At 40.6% G+C, this 20961-nt stretch overlaps 1 protein-coding gene across 6 annotated transcripts in view; it reads left to right on the top strand.

The window, feature by feature from the left end:
* TLK2 (tousled like kinase 2) overlaps nt 1-20961 on the top strand; it is a 117789-nt gene that overhangs the window by 89142 nt on the left and 7686 nt on the right. For all 6 annotated transcript variants that reach the window (XM_025890033.2, XM_025890034.2, XM_073883089.1 and 3 more), the window contains 7 exons: nt 1475-1541; nt 3026-3123; nt 4606-4687; nt 8718-8809; nt 13741-13830; nt 17303-17472; nt 18730-18868. In XM_025890033.2, coding sequence (XP_025745818.1) covers nt 1475-1541; nt 3026-3123; nt 4606-4687; nt 8718-8809; nt 13741-13830; nt 17303-17472; nt 18730-18868 — 738 coding nt within the window. The remainder of the gene's footprint in view (nt 1-1474; nt 1542-3025; nt 3124-4605; nt 4688-8717; nt 8810-13740; nt 13831-17302; nt 17473-18729; nt 18869-20961) is intronic.

Raw genomic sequence — 20961 nt, 5'->3', positions numbered from 1 at the left:
TTCAGTCCAGTTTTTAATTAGAGTATCTATAACTTGGCTCATTCCTTTGGCCAGAAGCCAAAAACATTCCTCTGGAGGCTTAGAGTGAGTCACATTATCATTCCTGGTATTGAACCTATTTTAGGCGGGGATAGTCCCTAGCTATGATTTTTCATTTCTCTCTTTTTTACTGGTGTGATATGGATTAATGGATGTTAAGTATGTCTGTCACTGTGAAGAGACAGGTGTAACAGCCCTAGTGGATACATTTCTTATTATTCTTTTTATTTTATTTAATTTTTTAATTTTTTAATTTATTTGCAAGAGAAAGAATGAGAGACAGAGAGCATGAGAGGGAGGTGGGTCAGAGGGAGAAGCAGACTCCTCGCCGAGCAGGGAGCCCGATGCAGGACTCAGACCTCAAAGACTGTTTTGTAGCCCTACCTGGTTGATGGGATAGCTGTTTCTTCTTTCTCCGGCTGTTTAGAATATGTCTAAATAATGATATCTGAAACTTAGAAGTATATGTGTGTACTTCTAGAGTGTGAAGAGAATGAAGTTGGAGGAGTAAGCTGTCGCTTCTTAAAGGCTTATTTTTTTTTTTTTAAGATTTTATTTGAGAGAATAGGAGAGAGAGAGCATGAGAGGGGGGAGGGTCAGAGGGAGAAGCAGACTCCCTGGTGAGCCAGGAGCCCGATGTGGGACTCGATCGCGGGACTCCAGAATCGTGACCTGAGCTGAAGGCAGTTGCTTAACCAACTGAGCCACCCAGGCGCCCTTAAAGGCTCATTCTTACAATGTAAGGGTTCAATTGGGGTAGGTGGAACAGTGATCACCCATCAAGTCAGCCCTTTGAGAATTGTGTTTAAATACCTTTTTACAATTTATGGATTATTTCACATTCTCATAGGCACAGCAGCTTTGTTAGATGGGGATCATTGCTTGCTGCATTTTTAAGAAACTAAGACTTAAGTTAAAGTTGATTGTCCAAGGTCACATGGCCAGTGGCCTGAGTTGCACTTCAAACCCTAGACCTCAGACTCCAAATCCTGGACTCTTCCACTCTGTCATTCTTCTCCTTGTTATTATAGTAGCAGAGTCTTAAGAGTTATCAGAAATAATCAAATCCATTGGCTTATTATTTGCCCTTCAAAAAAAACCCAAAAACCTAGGCATATAATTTTTGGCTACCTCTCCCAGTGGATTTTCATCTGAGATTGTATGGACAAAACTCATTTCATAAATAACATAAAAATATAGCTCATTTATTTTCTCATTTTTTACAAATTAGTCTTCTGGCTTTGCAGTCCTTTCTTCATGTCATATCTGATAAATCACAGAAGTTTTCTCTTGTCAAAGGATTGCAAGATAATCTGTCTCAGTTATTTTAACAGAGAGACTGAATATACTGTACAACATGCTTTGGCATTTGTCTTTATTATAGACACACTACGATGTCAAATAATTTACTGGGATTTCTACCATTATCTTCCAGGTTAACATTAGCAGAATACCATGAACAAGAAGAAATCTTCAAACTTAGATTAGGTCATCTTAAAAAGGTAAGTGTAATGAGAAAAATATGGAGAAATCAGTTTACATGTGGTATTGGAACAGATGTCATGGTTTGATATACCTGTAGAAATCTGGAGTAGTTGTGTTCACTATCACATCTTGTATTTAATTTTTTTTTTTTGAGATTTTATTTGTTTGTTTTAGAGAGAGTGTGTGCACAAGCGGGGGGAGGAGCTGAAAGAGAGAGAATCTCAGGGAGACTCCCTGCTGAGCGTGGAGCCCGACTCAGGGCTCAATCTCAGGATCCTGAGATCATGACCTGAGCCGAAATCAAGAGGCAGAGGCTCAACCTGCTAAGCCACCCAGGCACACCCCGCCCCTCTTGTATTTCTAAATGACTTTCAATTTTTGAGCCAACTCCAGCCACCCAGTGGGAGCACTTTTTCAACCAGTGATATACCAATAGATAATTCTGTATATGTCATAAAGCTTCATAAGTGTTATCCTTATAATAAACATTAAATATACAATATGAGTAGGTGGTTCAGATTTGATATGAAAACTCTTAGGATATTTTATTTATTTATTTATTTATTTATTTATTTATTTATTTATTTATTTTAAAAGATTTTTTTGAGAGAGAGAGTGCATGTGCACATGCACTCACGAGAGAGAGAGAGAGAGAACACAAGCAGGGGGAGCGGCAGCTCTAGGGAGAAGGAGAAGCAGACTCCCCGCTGAGCAGGGAGCCTGACACAGGACTCAGTCCCAGGACCCTGGGATCATGACCTGAGCTGAAGGCAGATGCTTAACCAACTGAGCCACCCAGGCACTCAAAAACCCTTAGGATATTTTAAATCGCATAGTAGCTCTTAACCTCTTGCCAGTTTAGACTAGCTAAGAATAGAAGGTCTTGTATAAGCCATACTGTAACACAGAGGCACCCACATAAAAATTGTTGACAGTGTTCACAGAGGCATCTTGGATGTAGATTGCTCATCTAACAGCCCATACATTTTTGGTAGATGCTATTTATGGTAATGATGGTCAGTAAGCATTTAATAAACTGCTGTTGGTGTGTGTGTGTTTTTCCCCACTGGGTTCTCAGATCTTGTTAAATCAGTGGAACTTAAGGCACCAAGCATGATCCATACTTACAGAGCAGAACCAGATAGAGAATCTGATTTTTGTTTTAAAAAAAAAAAAAAAATGTGTGTGCCTATATGTAAAAACAGAGAACATTTCTGGAAATTTACACAAAACACTTAGAAACAGTTACATATGGGGAATGGGCATAATAGGAGGACTCAAGAGCAGAGGGCTTTTTTCTTACTTGTGTACTCCTTTGTATGGTTTGAATTTTTTTTATTATTTGCTGTGGGCTTGTTTTTTATGATTATCTTAAATTTTTCAATTTGAAAGAAACATTTTCCTTTAGTTTTTCAAAAGAGAAATGTCTGCTGTTTTTGAAATGAGATTCTGAAAAAGTGGTGTCCTCTGTTCTGAGCTATTTCTTTCCTTTTCACTTTAGGAAGAAGCAGAGATCCAGGCAGAGCTGGAAAGGCTAGAAAGGGTTAGAAATCTACATATCAGGGAACTAAAAAGGATACATAATGAAGATAATTCACAGTAAGCAACTTGGGGGTATGTTGGGTTGGAGATTGCTGAACACTTTCTGACATGAATGATCAAGAATGATGTTTCTGCTTATTATAAATTGGGTAAATGATTCCACAGTGTATTTAGCTCTATTGCAAGGTTATAATACAGGTTTGTGAACACAACTATGATGTGCTTTAGTTTAAATATATGTAAATATATTAGATTTATATGTTAATATCTATACATGTATTATAGCACTTTTACACAAGTAGAGGTCACTAAAACAATATAGCTTTGCAGTTGTACGTAGTTGGGATACACTGTATTTTCAGATTCCTGCAGAACCTTGCTAAAGGGAAGCATAGGTGACAGTGTGCTGTTGTGGAATGATACCGGCTTGAGATAGCCCTGGTTTTGGAATGACCTTTAAGGGCAATTTGGGTGTTGAGATTTTAAACAAGACTCTCTTAAGTTCGGCGCATTAATTGTAGATGAATGCCCACCTTTGTTTATAAGTCATTTAAAGGATAACAACTGAAAAGTAGATTAAAGTGGGAAGTAGCTTCAGTCCAGAATCTGTTCCTTCCCATGTTTTTCTGACTCTGAACCATCAATTTTTTGGACATAGCTGTAGCTTGTGTATTTTTGTTTGGCCAGTGTGAGCCGTGGACTTTTCCTTTCTGTGAAGTGTCAGGCACAGCAGTTCCCATGACTGAGCTCTGTGTGTGTGTCAGGCACAGTGCCTCGTGCCCTGATGCTGTCAGCTCATTTTCACAGTAGCCCAGTGAAACTCAAGTCAACCTCACCAGGGACCCGTACCTGTGTGACTGAACAGCTCCAGAGCTGACTGCCACACGGTCATGTTGCCCCTCTCTGCAGGCATGTCAGTGTCTCAAAATGAAAATAATTTCTGGATTAATAATGGGGCTATTTAAGATCTGGAATTAGGTAGAAATATTTGTGAAGTTACTTTTGCCAGCATCTCTCCTTTCTTTGTCTTACTGTTAGAAAACAACACAGGGTAGAATCCTCTGTGGGGAAAACAGTTACATCAATGAAACTGTCTTAAAGAGAGAACATGAATGCACATAGAACATGTGACTTCCTTAATAATCGGATCCATTTTTAAGGCCCTGGGAAATATTTTGGAACTTTATTATATTAGTTTGGGAATGGTGGGAATACTTTGGAGGAAGTGGGTAGCACAGTTTGAAAATCCCTGATTTGGTGGAGTCTGTACCCCCCTCACCTTATAGCAAGTGGATAGTGTTGGGAGTTGCACAGCTACCTTTCAGAAGGGGAGGAAGGTGAACAAAGGTTACAGGTCCAGTTGTGGCTACGCTGAGGCTGGCACCTGTGGCTTATGGTTCTCTCCAGCCAGTACTGTTCATTGTCATTGGGCCGCCTCCTCGAACGTGTATAGCATGTGAGGTATTCTGGGAATTTTGCCAGCAGGGAAGATTGTGTAGTCCTTACACTCAGGATGTTCTGTATTTTCTGTTTCCACAGATTTAAAGATCATCCAACGCTAAATGACAGATACTTGTTGTTACATCTTTTGGGTAGAGGAGGTTTCAGTGAAGTTTACAAGGTAAGTGTAAGAACCTCGGTACAAAGACTAAGCATTGAATTCTTGGTTTTTACCAACTTGGAGGACATTAAGAATAGTGATAATTGTGGGTTGATACCTATTTGTTGAAATTCAGAAACTCTAAGAACCTGTATCTTTAGAAGAACTGCTTCCAGGAAACTTAAGTGACTAAGGTAGGATACAGTAGTTTGCCGTATTTTCAAGTTTGAAAAATAAAAAAACAGGAAGGAAAAACACTTCTTTTTGGGTAGTGAAACTGCAGTGATTTTTATTCTGGTTCTGTACTTTGTGCCTCACTTACCTTTGTTAGAAATAAGTATGTGTTACTTTTATTTTTATAAAATTTTTTAACAAAATAGATGTGTTGAAGTTAATTCTTACTTGAAAACTTGCTTTTTGTTTTTAAAATGTTCTCGTCTTCTAAGTCTGAGTGTTTAGTAACTCTGGCATTCTGAAGGAGCATCCTGGCTTCGGCCGGGCCGGTGAAGTTCAGACCACTGTGCCTCCAGTTGGTCAGTTGTACTAAATGACAAATTCAGCTGGTTTTCAGGATAGCTGCAGATCCACCGGTCACCACCTCCTTCAGTTTCTAGGTGTTTCTGGCACCAGGCTTTTACATGCAGAATCCGTTTATTAAATGGTCTTTTACTACATGGCCCTGCGAAGTCCCTCTTCCTGAGGTGCGACCTTCACTGTTGGGATTTACATTATGCCCTATGAATTTATATATGGGAAATCTTTTGGACAAAATAATTAATTTTCATTTCAGGTAAAAACTAGTTCTGTCCCGTATCTTTTTTTTTAATTTTATTTATTTGAGAAAGAGAGCACAAGCAGAGGCAGAGGTAGAAGCAGACTCCCCACTGAGCAAGGATTCTGATAGTGGGCTCAATCCCAGGACCCTGGGATCATGACCTGAACCAAAGGCAGACACTTAACTGACTGAGCCACCCAGGCGCCCCATCCCCCACCTTTTATTGTTATAAAAAATAACTATATTTTCCAAAACCGTTAGTGCCTCTGTGTGTGTGTGTGTGTATTTTTTTTAACTGAAGTGTAGTTGGCACACGATGTTATATTAGTTTCAGGTGTACAACATAATGATTCAACAGTTTTCCTTTTTTTAATGTTTATTTTTTACTGTGGTGATATATACATAAAAATTGGCCATTTTAACCATTTTAAGTGTACAGTTCAGTTGCATTAAGTATATTCATAATGTGCAGCTACCATCACTAACCACTTCCAGAACTAGAATATTATTTTTAATGTACTGTTGGGCTTGATTTTCTAGTTTATTGTATTTTGTTACCTATGTTTGTAAGTGGGACTGGTCCATAGTTAACTTTTGTGTGTAGGCGGCATTGTCTAGCTTCTGTGTCCTAGCTTATCCAGAATAAGTTGTGCCTACGTACACATTTTTCCCCCATGCCCTGGAGTGCATTGTATAGGAATTGTTGGCTCCTTGAAAGTTAGAGCAGACTCAGAATCCTATGGGGGGATGTCATACAGGAAAACTTTTTGACCACCTTTTTAAGTTCCTTCTACAACTATTGATTCATTCACATTTTCTCCCCCTACTTCTCCGTCTCTTTTGATAATTTAATTTTTCTGGAAAATCTTCTATTTCACCTAATTTAAAAATATCCATACCTTAGTTATTTCTCTTTTTTTTAACGAAATGTTTATTTTTGTATCTCGACTGATAGGTCAGAGAGATTAGTCAGTGTTTTTTTTTTTTCCCTCTAAGAATCAACTTTTTATCTTGTTTTTTTTTCCCCTCTAAGAATCAACTTTTTATCTTGTTGATCAAGTCTACTGTTTAATTTGGGTTTTTCTTTTCATTAACTTTTGCTTTTAGTCTTTCCTTCCTTTTACTTTCTTGGTTTTTGTTTTCATTCTTGAATCATACACTTAGTTTATTTTTTATTTTTGATAAACTTTTCAACTGTGGGGAAAAAAAACCAAAATTTACCATCATTAACCATTTTTAAATGTACAGTTCGGTAGCATTAGGTATGTTTATGTTGTTGTGAAACAGATCTCCAGAACTTTCTCTGAAACTTTACCCTCATTAATCATCAACAGCTCTCCCGTTGCCCTCCCGTAGCCCCTGCAAACCACTGTTCTGCTTTCCATTTCTATGAATTAAACTACTGTTAGATACCTGTATAAGTGAAATCACAGTAGTCTCTTAGTGACTGCCTCAGTTCACTTAGCATAATGTTCTCAGAGTTCATCCATGTTGAAGCTTGTGATAGGATTTCCTTCTTTTAAGGTTGAATAACATTCCATTGTATGCGCACGCTTCGTTTGCTTTCTCTATTTATCTGGCGGTGGGCACTGGGGCTGCTTCCTCTTCTCGTCTGTTGTGAATAGCGCTGCTTTGAACACGTGTGTGCAGAGATCTCTTGGAGACCTTGCTTTTAATTCTTTTGGCCCACAAGTGAGACAGCTCCTTTTTTAAAACATCAGAATTTGTTCTTGGTGCTTCCCAGTTGCTAGTTAGTGATTTCTTCATCCTGTTTTTTTTTTTTTTTCCTAGTGTGTTCCTTAAACCTTTTAACATTCTTGAAACGTAGGTGCTTCGTCCAGCGTTGTGTACATTCCATGTAGTTCTTCTTTTGCCTTTCTCCACTCTCCAGAGGCCCTTCTTAAAAATCAGTGGTGGATCATAGTGTCTTGGATTCAGAAATACAGTGTGGTAGGTAGAGAAAAAGACACTTACATATCATTAGTGCTCTTATAAATTAGGTGCTATTTGATCTGGCTTTTAATGGCTTGGAATGGTTCTCTACTGTAAAGCCAAGATGGTATACAAGCTTGTAGGTAGATTTTAGAGTCTGTAAGAATTTCCATTTCTGTGAAATAAGATATTCTGTTTGAATTGTGTGGTTTCTATATTTTAAAAACTACTGGTTTAAATTTAGTATAAATTGGAAGTTTCTTTTATAAGCAGCCCTCTCTTGCATTTAGTGCTTTCCTAGAGGTAGCTTACAGTTTAAAAAATGTGTTGAACAGTAATCAGCAGTATTCATGGACTCTTCCTGTGCCTCTTACCTTCATCTGTTCATACAGTTGTGGAAACTGGCAGATGGGTGGTAATAGTGCTGGAACTCAAGTATTAAGTTTCTCATCTGAACTTTAAAAACCAAGAAAAACTATTCATTCCAAAAGAATTCCTCAGTAAATTCTTTTGTATAAGAGAAATTTCCTATTATATTAAAATACTACTCACTTTATCAAATTGTGATTTATACCCAGCATCCTCAAAAACCCACCTGTTTCCCTTCTTCCCTCTATGACACAGCACTACCTAAGCTGATGGAGGACTTGGCCAGTAGTGGCGGTCTTTGGGGAAAGTCTGTCCCTTTCTTTGGACAATGCTAGAGAAGTGACCTGGTGTGACTAACTTCAGACATTGTTGGGATCAAAAAACTGCTTTTTATATACCCATCATATATGGATAGGACTGTTTTTTGTTTCTGTTTGTGTTTTAATAAACATAGTATAACAAATTACGAGGTTATTTTCTAACAAACATAGTGAAAAGGAATATCTGGAGGGGTTATTTCTCACGGAGCAGGTAGTCTGTGTCCCCAGCATTTCAAAAGCGGCAGGACTTGCTAGGGAAGCATATGCCAAGTCCCAGTGTCAGCAGAGGGGTGAGATACAGCCCAGGGGAGCAGGTCCCCAGAGAGGGCGGGTGGTGTCCACCGAGAAACTGCTTGGAAGGGACTGGTAAGGCGCAGGCTGGCTTGCTGCTTGTGGTGTCTGCTGGGTTGTTTTCTAAGCCCCTTGGTGCCAGTGCGTCTGGAGTCTTCTAAATTATCTGGTCACAAGTTTTAAGAAGATGGTTGTAACTCTGAAACAAGTACGTGATGTGTTGTCCTCCACGGCTGTTAGTATTTAATAATGCATTTTGGGTTTTGAGTACATCCATGTGTTAAATAGAAGCTTCAAATCCATTACTTGCCTGTGATTCTTGTTAGCTTTTATCAAGACTATAACTTATTCCTCTTCTTTGTAGGCATTTGATCTAACAGAACAAAGATATGTAGCTGTGAAAATTCACCAGTTAAATAAAAACTGGAGAGATGAGAAAAAGGAGAATTACCACAAGTAAGTGATGCCAGAGTGTGTGATTTGTCAGAATTCAGTAGTGCTGGCTGTAGCATGAGCCTGTGTTAACAGCGGTATGTATCTTGCTATGGGGATGTCCTTTACTCCTCCTAACTGTCCTAGCAGACTGAGTAACTGTTCCATCTTACTGATGAGCAAACTGAAACTGAAGAGAATTCAAGTCATAGTTAAAAAATGGCTGAGCTGGTATTTAAATCTCGACTTCCCTCAATCCAAAACCCATGCTCTTTAACCTCCCTTTCCATTGTGTGTCTAACATTAGCTACAATAAACAGGCAGAGCCTCAGAAACCATCTTGCTTGTCTGTAGAGAGCAGATGATAGTGCCCTGGGGATCCTGGGGAGCTTGGGGCGGGACTTTTTTCTGCTGTTTCAGTCATTTCATCATGAAGGAGACAGTGGGGGGGTACGTGGGGTGCCTCATTGGTGCTTATTTGACTCCTTCAGCTCCTCAGTGCCTCGCTCACCTCCCCCTCACGGTTTCCCCTCTGAGAATTCTCCGTGTTCAGTGTCCTGCTTACAGTGCTTGCCTGTCTTCTAAAGGCCGCTAGTGGCGATCCTCCGCCATATTTAGGGAGGGGGGTTGGAGAGTGACTTCTTTAGAAGGAATGATTATTACATGTACAAGTGTGAATTTCTTAGATCCACTAATATCAGGTTTTGCCCCCGAGCTTCAGAACGTAGTAGGAATTCATGGCTCATTTGGTTTGGAAGCCACGCATACTTAATTTGCTTTTAGGATCCCTCCGTGGGCTTACTATCATTTCCTTGTTATAGGTACAAGCCCTGAGTTAGAAATGCCCTAACCCTGAAGGGAGAAGACAGCCCCCCACCTTTTTTTTTTTTTTTTAAGGTTTTGTTTATTTGACAGGGAGAGAGCACAAGCAGGGAGGGCGGCAGGGAGAGGGAGAAGCAGCTCCCCACTGAACAGGGAGCCCAAATGCGGGACTTGGTCCCAGGACCCTGGGATCATGACCTGAGCCGAAGGCAGACGCTTCCCAAGACAGCCCTTTTTGATATAAACAACCCACCTCCTTTCTATAAAAGCAGGCTTTTTTTTTTTCTTATAAATAGTACTTTGGAGGGGAAAAAAGCAGTGGACTTTGAAGTAACCATTTTTTAATTGGCTGCTAAATCTCATTTCTACATCATCAACTAGTTCTTGGGGCATAGACCAGGGCAAGTCTTACTGTACCCTTGTTACTTATCGGGGGTCCAGGAACTCTTCTTTCTGCACAGATTGGCAGTGGCACTCAGCCCCGGAGAAGTGGGGGTTCCTGTGGCATTAAGGGAAGTAGGGCTTAGCAGAGGTAGGCAAACGGATGATGTGTGGTTTATGCATGGCACCCTGCGTGTGTATCCTACGTGACAGGCAGCTGCAGTCCAGATGCGTCTGAGGAGCGGTTACATTATTAGAAGTGCATTCCAGTGACTTGGCGTGCGGGGACGAATGGCATGCCACAGTGAACGCCAGGAGCGCTACAGAGAAGGAAACCACATGTTGTTCTGACCAGTTATAAATGAGAAATGTCCCCATTACATTGAGACTCAGTACATAAGGGTGTTAGAACTATACATGCTTCTCTTTAAAAATGCTCTTCAGCTCTCCTTGGAGGCTGTTCTCTGTCTTACGTGTGCCTTGACCACGCTAAACCACTTGACTTCACGAGGGGCCAGCCTTGGTCAACCTTGAGAAAATGGTTCCTGTGTTGGTATTGACCCATACTCTGCCTGGTCTCAGTGTCCAGCTTTTAGTCTGGCCCGAAAGAGAACTCTGGTAAGGAACACTGTGGTAACTGTAGGGGGCTGCTGCTTGCCTTAGCCTTCTGCAACAGTGAGGGATTGAATCCGGGACCGTGTGCCTCCGCGACACATTTGGCAGGCTGTTTCAAGTGCTAGTGGGTAGAGACTAGGGATCTGTCTCACATTTCTCTACCAGGCGGAGTCATAGCACAAGTGAAGGGGGTTGTCTCATTTTTCTAAGCTCTTGACTGGTCCAGCTGCAGGCTCGCAGTGGTGCCTTCCTACCTCTTTTATTTCCTCAGCGGAGGTGGGCATCATGGCACCCAAGTACCTTCTATGGAGCTGTCTCTGCAGGGGCCATTTCCTAGCCAAAAAACACATGGGAGAGGGGGTGTGCAGAGTTCTTGTGACTTCCATTCACGCCTGGGGAGAAATTCATAAGCACTCCACCTTGCTTTGAAAGATTTTGCTTGATATGAAATCATAATGATGAATATAGGCTACATAGATAATAGTGAATTAGCAAAATGTCATTAATGCCTTTGAACTTAAAGAAGGCTTATATCAAGCACATAACAGATTTTAGAGGGTGCTTTAAAAATTCAGTATTAAACTAAAAAGTGGTTCACTTCAGTGTTGTGGTAACATTATAAAATATGAAAATGTTACTATTCTTCTGCATAGTAATGTCTTTGCTTTTCCTGTCATGGGAGTGACTTGCCAGTCCCATCTGGAATGAAGACATTTATTTGGGTAAAAAGGAAGGAAGAACTCAAAATTAAAGGTGGTTGTTTTGTTTAATTTTGAGTTCTCTTCTGCACCTCCTTTCCTCTCCTTCCCCCACAAACAAAAAGCAAATTGATTGTTTTACTTTTGCATTATTAAAACATTAGTATCACAAGATTTCTTTAACTCCCCCAAACAACATATTAAAAACTCCACTGTAGGAAACATCTCATATAAAGCTGTCCACAGAAATAATTGTATCTGAATTAGTTAGTATACTCTTGTGTATGATACTCTTCTAATTTTTTAGGACAATCATTTTGGAAGCCTAAATATACATCCATTTACAGGAGAGTAAAAAACTAACATGTTAGTGGATACATTTCTTCCAGTTTCTAATTAAAGTTTCTGTATTTGTGCTGCATTAATCCCTCGGATGCTAAATTAAAAGTTGAACATATGAGGGATGTGGCAGAGCTCCTGGCTTGCCTGATGAAGCATGAGAAGCGGGCTTAGAGCCTAGCATGATGTTGAGGGAGTGCTTTCAGTGTTCACAGCAAATGCCCTTGGTTGACAAGGACTTTGAATGACCCTCCCTTTGGTTTTTAATGTTTGCCTCCTTTAGTTTCCTCTGTTTTCTGTACTTTGGTAGAGAAATTGGTCTCTTCTGAAATGTATGACAAAATCAAAAAGTTTAAACAGAATGGCAGAGAACTATACATTTTTAGTGTGCTAGTGTAAGAAATGACTTGAATGGTTATCTAGTTAGTCCCTAGCTTTCTAGACTTGGTTTTTGTGAACAGCATCACCTTAGTTTTACTGAATGAAGTATTACACGGAATCTTGATGTTTGAAAAAGGTGTGATGCTGCTTAGGTGGGATGTGGGGTTGGGCCACAGTTACATTTGCTGAGCATCTGCCCAGGGGGCTCCGGAGTCCTGGATCTCCAGGAAGCGTCCTTTGAAACCTCCAGTCCTGTGCAGCCATGGAGGAGCCCCGAGAAGCGATGTCATAGAGCTGGGACTCGGGGCCGGGTTTCCAGGTCCCAGTGTAGTGGGTGTCCTAACTGCTCTAAGTGCTGGCAAGTCTCTTCTTTTCAGAAAGACATAAAGGTGATGAAATGAAGTATTAGAAGAAGCAAAAAAACTGCAAAAAGTGGCAGCTTGAAAAATAAGCTTAGTCAAACACAGTTTCCATCCGGGAAAAACGTGTTTAATTAATTTTAGATTCCTGTTCCTCTCTCCCTGTCCTGCTTGTTTCCTCAGCTTTTCTTTAGTTGAGTACTTTCTGTGTATCTTTGACATACTGGAATACACCAATTTCAGAAAACATCATCTTAGTTTTATTTTACCATACTCTGGAAAGTTCTCTTTTCTGACTCTTTGCCTTATAAGAAAATGCCCCAAACTAAATGGTGGTAGCTTACTTAAAGTATAAAAATTTTCTGTTGCTCTCTTTGTAAATAAGAACTAAATACTTTAAAAATTATTGGTAATTATATTGAATAAATTTGTTCTGTAATTCTTTTAAAATTCAATGAATATGTGAAATTATATAATTTGTTTTGTTCCTAATCTTATTAAATGACTTTAAATTGGAAAAGCACTAAAAAAAAAAAGGTGTTAATATGTATATGTAAACTCTAATTCCAAGAAAACTAAGGTTCAGTAATTCTCTTTTTTTTTAAGATTTGTTTATTTGAGAGAGTGTGTGCATGCACACGCACACACATGCATGCAGGCACATGCCGAGGGGGATGCGCAGAGGGAGAGAGAATCCCAGGCCGACTCCTCGCTGTGCGTGGCTTGATCTCACTACCCTGAGATCATGATCTGAGCTGAAATCAAGAGTTGGACCCTTAACGGACTGAGCCACCCAGGCCCTAGGTTCCATAATATTTTTATCAGTTTCATATTTTCTTAGAAGAAAGTAAAGCTGATAGCCCTTTAAATTCTTTGTGTAAGGAGAATTCTAGAACAAATATAAAGCACTGCTAATTGCCTTATATAATCTGTAATCCTTTTACCCAAGCAGTTTACTGCCAAAATTGATCTCCTTGATGTAGCCCCAGGATATAAACATTTATAGATACGAAGTATCAGCTTTTGAAGGGAGAGAAAAAACTGTCTTTATCATTTTTAAAGCTTTGCTATTTGGATATAAATATCAAAGAGGTGAGATTGTGATAGAATGAACTTGAAAGGGATAAAAGGTTGGCATCTAGTCCTTCAGCAAATATTTGAGCACCTGCTATTTTCTGAACAGCTTGGTAGACACCAGTAGTGAAAATAGGATGAGGAAAGATATGGGGGCCAGCCGACCGACCTAAATGGAATGTATAGGCAGAAATAAGGAGCAATGAGAGAATATGTAGGCATATCCTTGAAGAGGTCTGAAAGACCATCCAAAATACAAAATGTTAATTTTCCACTTTGTTTACAGGCATGCATGTAGGGAATACCGGATTCACAAAGAACTGGATCATCCCAGGATAGTTAAGCTGTATGATTACTTTTCACTGGACACTGACTCGTAAGTGCTGTGCCATTTTAGCTTAGCAGTTGATACTGGTCTCTTGCAGTGTGTTGACTACTCATGGATTAGAGTTTCAATCTGGGTGGAGGAAATACCCTCTGAGGGAACCAAGTGCATTTATTTCTGGGCAGATGATCCTGTGTGAATTCGCATTTGGGCCAGCAATACATCTCTTAGCCACAGGATATGTGTAATGGTGTGCTGGTGAATGTTGGACAACCAGCTTGGTGGGGAGGGGATAGGGCTAATTCACAGTATTTAACAGTCTCTGTGATAATGAATTTCTCAACACGTCTGGTTTCACACTACTAACTTAACCCACTTTATTGAGATATAATTTAAATACCGTATAGTTCACCCATTTAAAGTATACAATTCAAGGCTTGTCGTATATTCACAGATATGTGCAGTCATCGCCATAGTCATTTTTAGAATATTTTCACTACCTCAGAAAGAAACCCCATATTTTTTGCTGTCACTCCCCTATTCTCCCCCCGCCCTGACTCCAGCCCTAAGCAGCCACTAATTTTTTTTTTTTTTTTTGCCTCTATAGATTTCCTATTCTGGACTTTGATATGAATGACTCATAGTATATGGACTTTTATGACTGGCTTCTTTCATTTAACAAGATGTGTTTTCAAGGTTCATCCTTACTGTAGCATGTATCAGTACTTCATTCCTTTTTAGGACCAAATATATTCCATTGTATGACTATACCACCTTTTGTTTGTCCATTCATCCTATCAGTGGCTTAGTAATTTAACTGTTGGCTCTTGGTAACTGTCACAAGTTGGTGCCAGCTACCTCTGACACGCACCAGTGAGTATGGACTATACAAGAGTCTCTGCCCCAGCTGGACGTTCTGATGAACAGTGATGGATCTTTCAAGGAGGGACCAGCAATGTGATTTTATCATAGAACGGGAATGAAGGTGGCACAAATGAAGGCATAACCCAGTGCTGCCTATGAAATAGAGCCTCACAGGCATGTAGGAGGTTAGAGGTAGGAGGGATCTCAGTTCAGCCTTCCCACTGTATAGATGGAAATTTGTGGACCAGGGAAGTTAAAGGACTTGCTTGAGATCTTTGGTACTCTTAGGCATTGTTGTATTTCATTATCTGGTATAGGTGAGCTCTGTCACCTCTGGGTTTATCCAGGGATTTAGAAATATTTCAGCATTTGGAAACATTTTCTCTGTAGGAGTCTGAGCTGATTTAGGAGAACATACTGTACGGTCTGGCCAGCAGGTGTTTCTCTTCACCTTGCAGGGTGATTCTAGACGTTTTGGCCTATTCCAGACAGCAGCTGTCTAAGAGATTGCTATGCCGAGAATTGTCCCACGTTTAGAAATGTTTCCAAAAGGGGGAGACCTTAACTCCCTTTGGAAATGTGAAAAATCCCTTCTTCCACCTGCTCAGGGATGTACCCTTTCCAGAAGGGTGGTCTTCAAACCTGGCATAGTCAGTGTGTGGTTAGCATGGATGGGGTTCAGATGAATATCTAGGTACAGAACAGGTCTTCACAGGGTGGTCTTACCTTTTTGCTTTGAGTAAATTCCTTGAATACTAAGTAGACTGTCCCCCCCCCCCGCCACCACCACCCCTCAAAATGTAAGTACAAAAAACATCTCAAAAATAAATATGACTTGGATTATTTGCAGTTTTGAATTGTGTATACACTTTTAACTGATCTGAGGAATTGACTTGGTTGTCTGCTATTCTTGAATTTATTTTGTTCCTCCTGTGTGTGTATGGTGAATTTTCATCATCATTTTAGAAAATCTTCTGAGAGTTGTTTGGATGTTCAAGTGAGATTTTATTTTAAACTTGCACTTGGGTCAAAGAATACATCGACTAAGCATGAGAGTCTGTGTCGCAGATCAGAGAATCTAAATTTTTGATATTTATCCTCAAATAGGGTGCTAGCATGCCCTAGTATGTTTCATAAGAAACATAAGCTGTTCAATTCAGGGATCCCACAGAACTATGTATGTGCACCTTTCATTGCAGTACTTTTTGAAGGCCTCAAATTGCCCAGGGGCCATAGTGCTAGTCCTGAGCCTGTTTGCTCTCAGGTCTGCTCCTCACCCTTCCCCTGCTCTGCATCTTAGGTGAGTTGACCCTTGTCATCTGTTTTACCAGATCCTGTGTCAGTTGTTGTTCAGCTGGGTTCAGCCACTGCGGAGACAGAGATAGTGGGAGGTAGACACACACACACACCCGCCCCCACTATGATTCCAGTCTCTCTTGGTGACCCTCCATTCTGGTTGCACCATCTCTGTCATCTGGCCCTCTTGGCCTTAGGGTGCTAATGGCTTCCTGTCTAGATGATCTCTGGGGTGCCTCACTGGCCAGTTTACCCTCTCAGCTCTTCCATCATCCATGTGATCAGTGCCCTGAATTAAAACCTCTGTTTTAAATACTCAGGTGGTTTTTATTTCCTGACTAGACCCTGAGTGATAACACCGACATTGTCACAGCTTAGGATAGTTTAAAAGGTCTTCATCTCTCAGGAATACTCAACAATTCAGGAAGCCTTTGGTTTATAACTGCCTTGGAAGCTAGACACATGACCCTTAACACTACAAATGGTATGTAGTTTTAAATTTGGGTCTGTATATGTATTGATAAAAGTGGAGGAAAAAACTCATACAATGTAATAACACATTTGTTAGAACCACAGATACTGTGCTTTTATTTATTTTTTTAAAGATTTTATTCATTTATTTGACAGGGAGAGAGAGAGTACACAAGCAGGGGGAGCAGCAAGCAGAGGGAAGGGATGAAGCAGGGGGAAGCAGGCTCCCCACTGAGCAGAGAGCCCAACTCGGGGCTCGATCCTAGGACGCTAGGATCATGACCTGAGCCGAAGGCAGACGTTTAACCGACTGAGCCACCCAGGCATCCCGAGACTGTGCTTTTAGAAGTTCTTTTACACCTTGTATTTAGCAAGGAGAGATTATAGTACAGTATTGTGCCAAATTTCCATGAGATATGACATGAAACCAATTCTTGGGACCTGAGCAAACCCTAGATTCTTACTGTCAGCACTTGGGGTCAGATGAAATGTTTGCATTGAGAATTGTGTACTTGACCACAATATGCTTGTTTAGAACTGGAGCACGGCATGTGTGGGAGACCCTTCTGAAAAGATACCTAGCTTAGGTACATTACAGTTCTTGTCCGTATTCGTATAGTCTGGATTTAAGAAGAGGTATGTCATGGGTACACTGTAGCACAACAGATTCTCCTGTGGAGGATGTGAAGGCTCTTCACCAGGGGAGAATGCAGTTTCCTTCCCGTCAGCCACTCAGGTAGCTACGACTGAATAAAGAATAGAACTCTACTTTAAGGAATGAAGAAGAACAGAGCAAGAAGCTAATTACCTGAAGTTTTCACTGGGGCTGGTTTAAGAAGTCTTAATCTGCTTGCACTTTCCCACAGTCAAATGCTGGTTTATTTGTCTTTAGGTTTTGTACAGTATTAGAATACTGTGAGGGAAATGATCTGGACTTCTACCTGAAACAGCACAAATTAATGTCGGAGAAAGAGGCCCGATCCATTATCATGCAGATTGTGAATGCTTTAAAGTACTTAAATGAAATAAAACCTCCCATCATACACTATGACCTCAAACCAGGTATGTCTAACTTTTAGGTGACTGTATTGATGACTTTTCTCTGATCTTTGGTGAAGTGACTTGTAATTTTACAAAGTTAGAGAATGTGAGGGAGCCTGGAAGCCTAGTAGCGTCTGGCTTTGCCCGGGCAGGTGTGGGAACAGAGTCCTGGCCCCGCAGTGCTGGGCTTGAGAAGGGGAGTTGGATTAAATACTCAGAAGAAACAATGCCCTTGTCTTTAGAGTCAGGGCAGTTCATGATGTCAGCCCGATTTAGAAAGAACTGCTCTGGCAAGCTCAGCTTTGTTTTTTTCCCATTACTCACACTGCGTAGCCGTTCCTCTCCTCCAGGTCTCTTTGATAAGTGTCCCCAAATGAACAAGTTATTTTGCAGATACACCTCCCGTTTCATTAAATCCCAGTAGTTTTTCATCTTTTTGTATGGTTACTGTGTAAACTTCAGTAGACCTTAGCGAACAGTAGAGGGCAGTTAAACTTCTTACCTCTGTTTTTGTTGTCCTCATCGTGGGCTGTTTTTCCAGAAGTCTGTGTATGTTCTGTGTAGGTAGCTGGCACCAGCTTGGCTGGGGTGTTCGGAAGATGGTTCCCACTTACCGCCTGGTGGGCACAGTTGTTAACTCTGCTTTCCTCTCCTGGTAGCTACATATTAAATCTCACTATTTACTATTCTTTAATGTTCTAGTACAGTTCAAATGACTAAAAAATTCATTACAACAAAGTGATTTTTTAAAACAATGGCCATTGTGTGATTGGGTTTTCCACTGCTGAATCCAGTACATTTTCCTGGTGTAGGAGCTGTAGGTGGCACTGTGGTTCTAGCTTTGATTCCCTTGTATATTTTTGGGTTTCTGGGGGTTTTGTTTTGTTTCTTTTTTTTTTTTTTTTTGTCCTGAAACAACTGTTCTAAACAGGGTGGTTGAGAGATCGTTACTGAAAGTTCAGATGAAACTTTCCCACCATTTTAACCAACTGTCCAAGTGATAATTTTACTTTGGCAAGTTACTGTTTTTTTCCCACTGCTCATAGTGGTGGTTTTGGCACATCTAGCAGGTGATTCTTGGAAAATGGAAGTTTGCAGCCAGACACTGAGGACTCTCCTCCAGCATCCAGAGTCCAGATCATTTTATTCCAGGAATTTAGATGTTTGCTATTATGTGCAAGAGTTTGAGTTCAGTTGTCCCCTTCTTGTCTGTTATTACCTTGAACTTTTCTCTTAATTAGTAAGTCTTTTTATTCATGAAGGTTTTCATCTTTTTAGGTAATATTCTTTTAGTAAATGGTACAGCATGTGGAGAGATAAAAATCACAGATTTTGGTCTTTCCAAGATCATGGATGATGATAGCTACAATTCCGTGGATGGCATGGAGCTAACGTCACAAGGTGCTGGTACTTACTGGTAGGTATTTGGGAGATCTGCCAGGTTGGCTGGTGCAGATAAGGCTGTGCTGTACTGAAATATTGGTAATTGATAATATCTACATCCTGTCTTAGGCAGAAATGCTGTAAACCGAAGTAGACTTTCCTCCCCAAATTTTAGTCTTTCCGGCAGTTTGACCCTTTGTATTTAATTAATTTTTCTTTCCTTTTTTGGAAACCATTGAGAGAGGTTATCTACGGCCAGGCATTGGAGTTGTGTGTTTCTTCCTGGGGCCTGCCCTATGGAGTAGGAAGAGGGTGAGATCGCTCATGTGTATTTAAAGAATGGCCCTAAATTATTTTCAGTACAAATGCAGCTCTCTCTCTTTTCCCAAGAGAGGGGGAGAGAGGGAGAGAAAGAGAGAGAATCTTAAGCAGCTCCATACCCTCAGCGGAGCCTGATGCGGGGCTCAGTGCCATAATCCTGAGCTCACGACCTGAAATCAAGAGTTGGGCGCTTAACCGACTGAGCCGCCAGGTGCCCCATTTCAGGTATCTTCCTATGCATTAATAGGGTGAGGGATCCATCTCTAGAGTTGCCTGAGGATGGTGGACTGTCGGCAACTAAGGAGTTGTGAAAGACCAATATGTAAAGTAACCACAGCATCCCTGGAAATCTAAACAGGAAAAAAGTAGTTTGCCAGGAAAATTACCCGTCTCCTCAGCCATGCTCTAAACGGTTTTGGGCCACGTATCTTCCATCTGTTGTCACTCATCTCCCTGCAACCACCGTGCCCCAGCTATAGCTCTGTGACCTCTCCTAGAGGTCTGTGACTTCTGCCTAGTATTCCTTTCGACAGCGAGAACCATAAAAGATACCTGCAGCCCAAGCATTTAACTTTGTGATTGTAAAGGAGTGTTAACAGAGCTTCCTTTTCACTTCTGAGGTGGTAACACAAAGCTACATATTGGACATGTGATTCCAACATGGAGAAAGCCTCCAGCAGCACTGAGGGAGGGGTTATACATGCTGTTAAACCCCAGGGTCTGTTGGTTAGTCTCTTATCTTTGAGACTGGAGGGCCCTGGGCTTTAGCAGAATAGTGACTGCCTGGGAATGAGGGTGTGGGTTGGAAGCAGATGGAGAAGGGGAAGTTCCTTCACAAGCCGCAAGATGAGCTCTATTCTCATCGGTCTTATCATATGTAAGGTATGTTAGAGAAACCATCACATCCTGAGAGAAACACCATGTGCACAAAATTTCTACTTTTCATTGCTCCTTATTTTTTGTGGCGATGGTACCTATAGTGAAAATCAGTCTCTAAATTAAAACTTTGAGATTCTAGGTTTAAAATAGAAGCTACATTTACAGTGTTTATTTACTATGGTGGTTATTGTGGGTTAGTGTTCCTGTCTCTAAATGATACAAAAATATCTGTTGTTGGAAATTCTGGAAACAGGTCTATACCTCTGCTATATAAATTCACTAGAATTTAGATTTTAGCTTTTTTTTTTTGGTAGTTCTTTTTTTTTTTTTTTTTAAAGAGTTTATTTATTTGAGAGAGAGAGAATGAGAGATAGAGAGCACGAGAGGGAAGAGGGTCAGAGGGAGAAGCAGACTCCCTGCCGAGCAGGGAGCCCGATGCGGGACTCGATCCCGGGACTCCAGGATCCTGACCTGAGCTGAAGGCAGACGCTTAACGACTGAGCCACCCAGGCGCCCCTTTTTGTAGTTCTTTTTAAAAAGTGAAGCCTTTTGATGTTTAAATTAGTTTTCTCATTGCCACCTATTGCTATATTTGCTAAGCTATTAAAAATTTAGTATTTGAAATTTAAACAAAAATTACGCTTGGGATTTGCTTCAAAGTAATGTTTGGTGGGGGAGGGGCACATGAACAAAGATTGGCCCCATGTTGATACTGAAACTGGGTGATGGTTACTTGGGTGTTCATTTTATTGTTCTTTCTACTTCAGATTATATTTGAAGATGGGTTTCATAATAAAAGGTGGTGAGGTGGAGAGGGAGGCTACTGAGAAAATTTAATTCCATGGGTTCCTATGAAGGTTTACAGAGAGTCTCCATGTTGGTAGAAGCATTGTCATAATCACCCTCCTCATGTGTCATCCTCTTGTG

This window comes from Callorhinus ursinus, unplaced genomic scaffold (assembly GCF_003265705.2).
Source record: "Callorhinus ursinus isolate GAN/ISIS: 27379988/994484 unplaced genomic scaffold, GSC_fseal_2.0 scaffold50, whole genome shotgun sequence".
Lineage (NCBI taxonomy): Eukaryota > Metazoa > Chordata > Mammalia > Carnivora > Otariidae > Callorhinus > Callorhinus ursinus.
The sequence above is the reverse complement of the archived record's forward strand: the minus strand, read 5'-3'. Positions and strand labels throughout refer to the sequence as shown.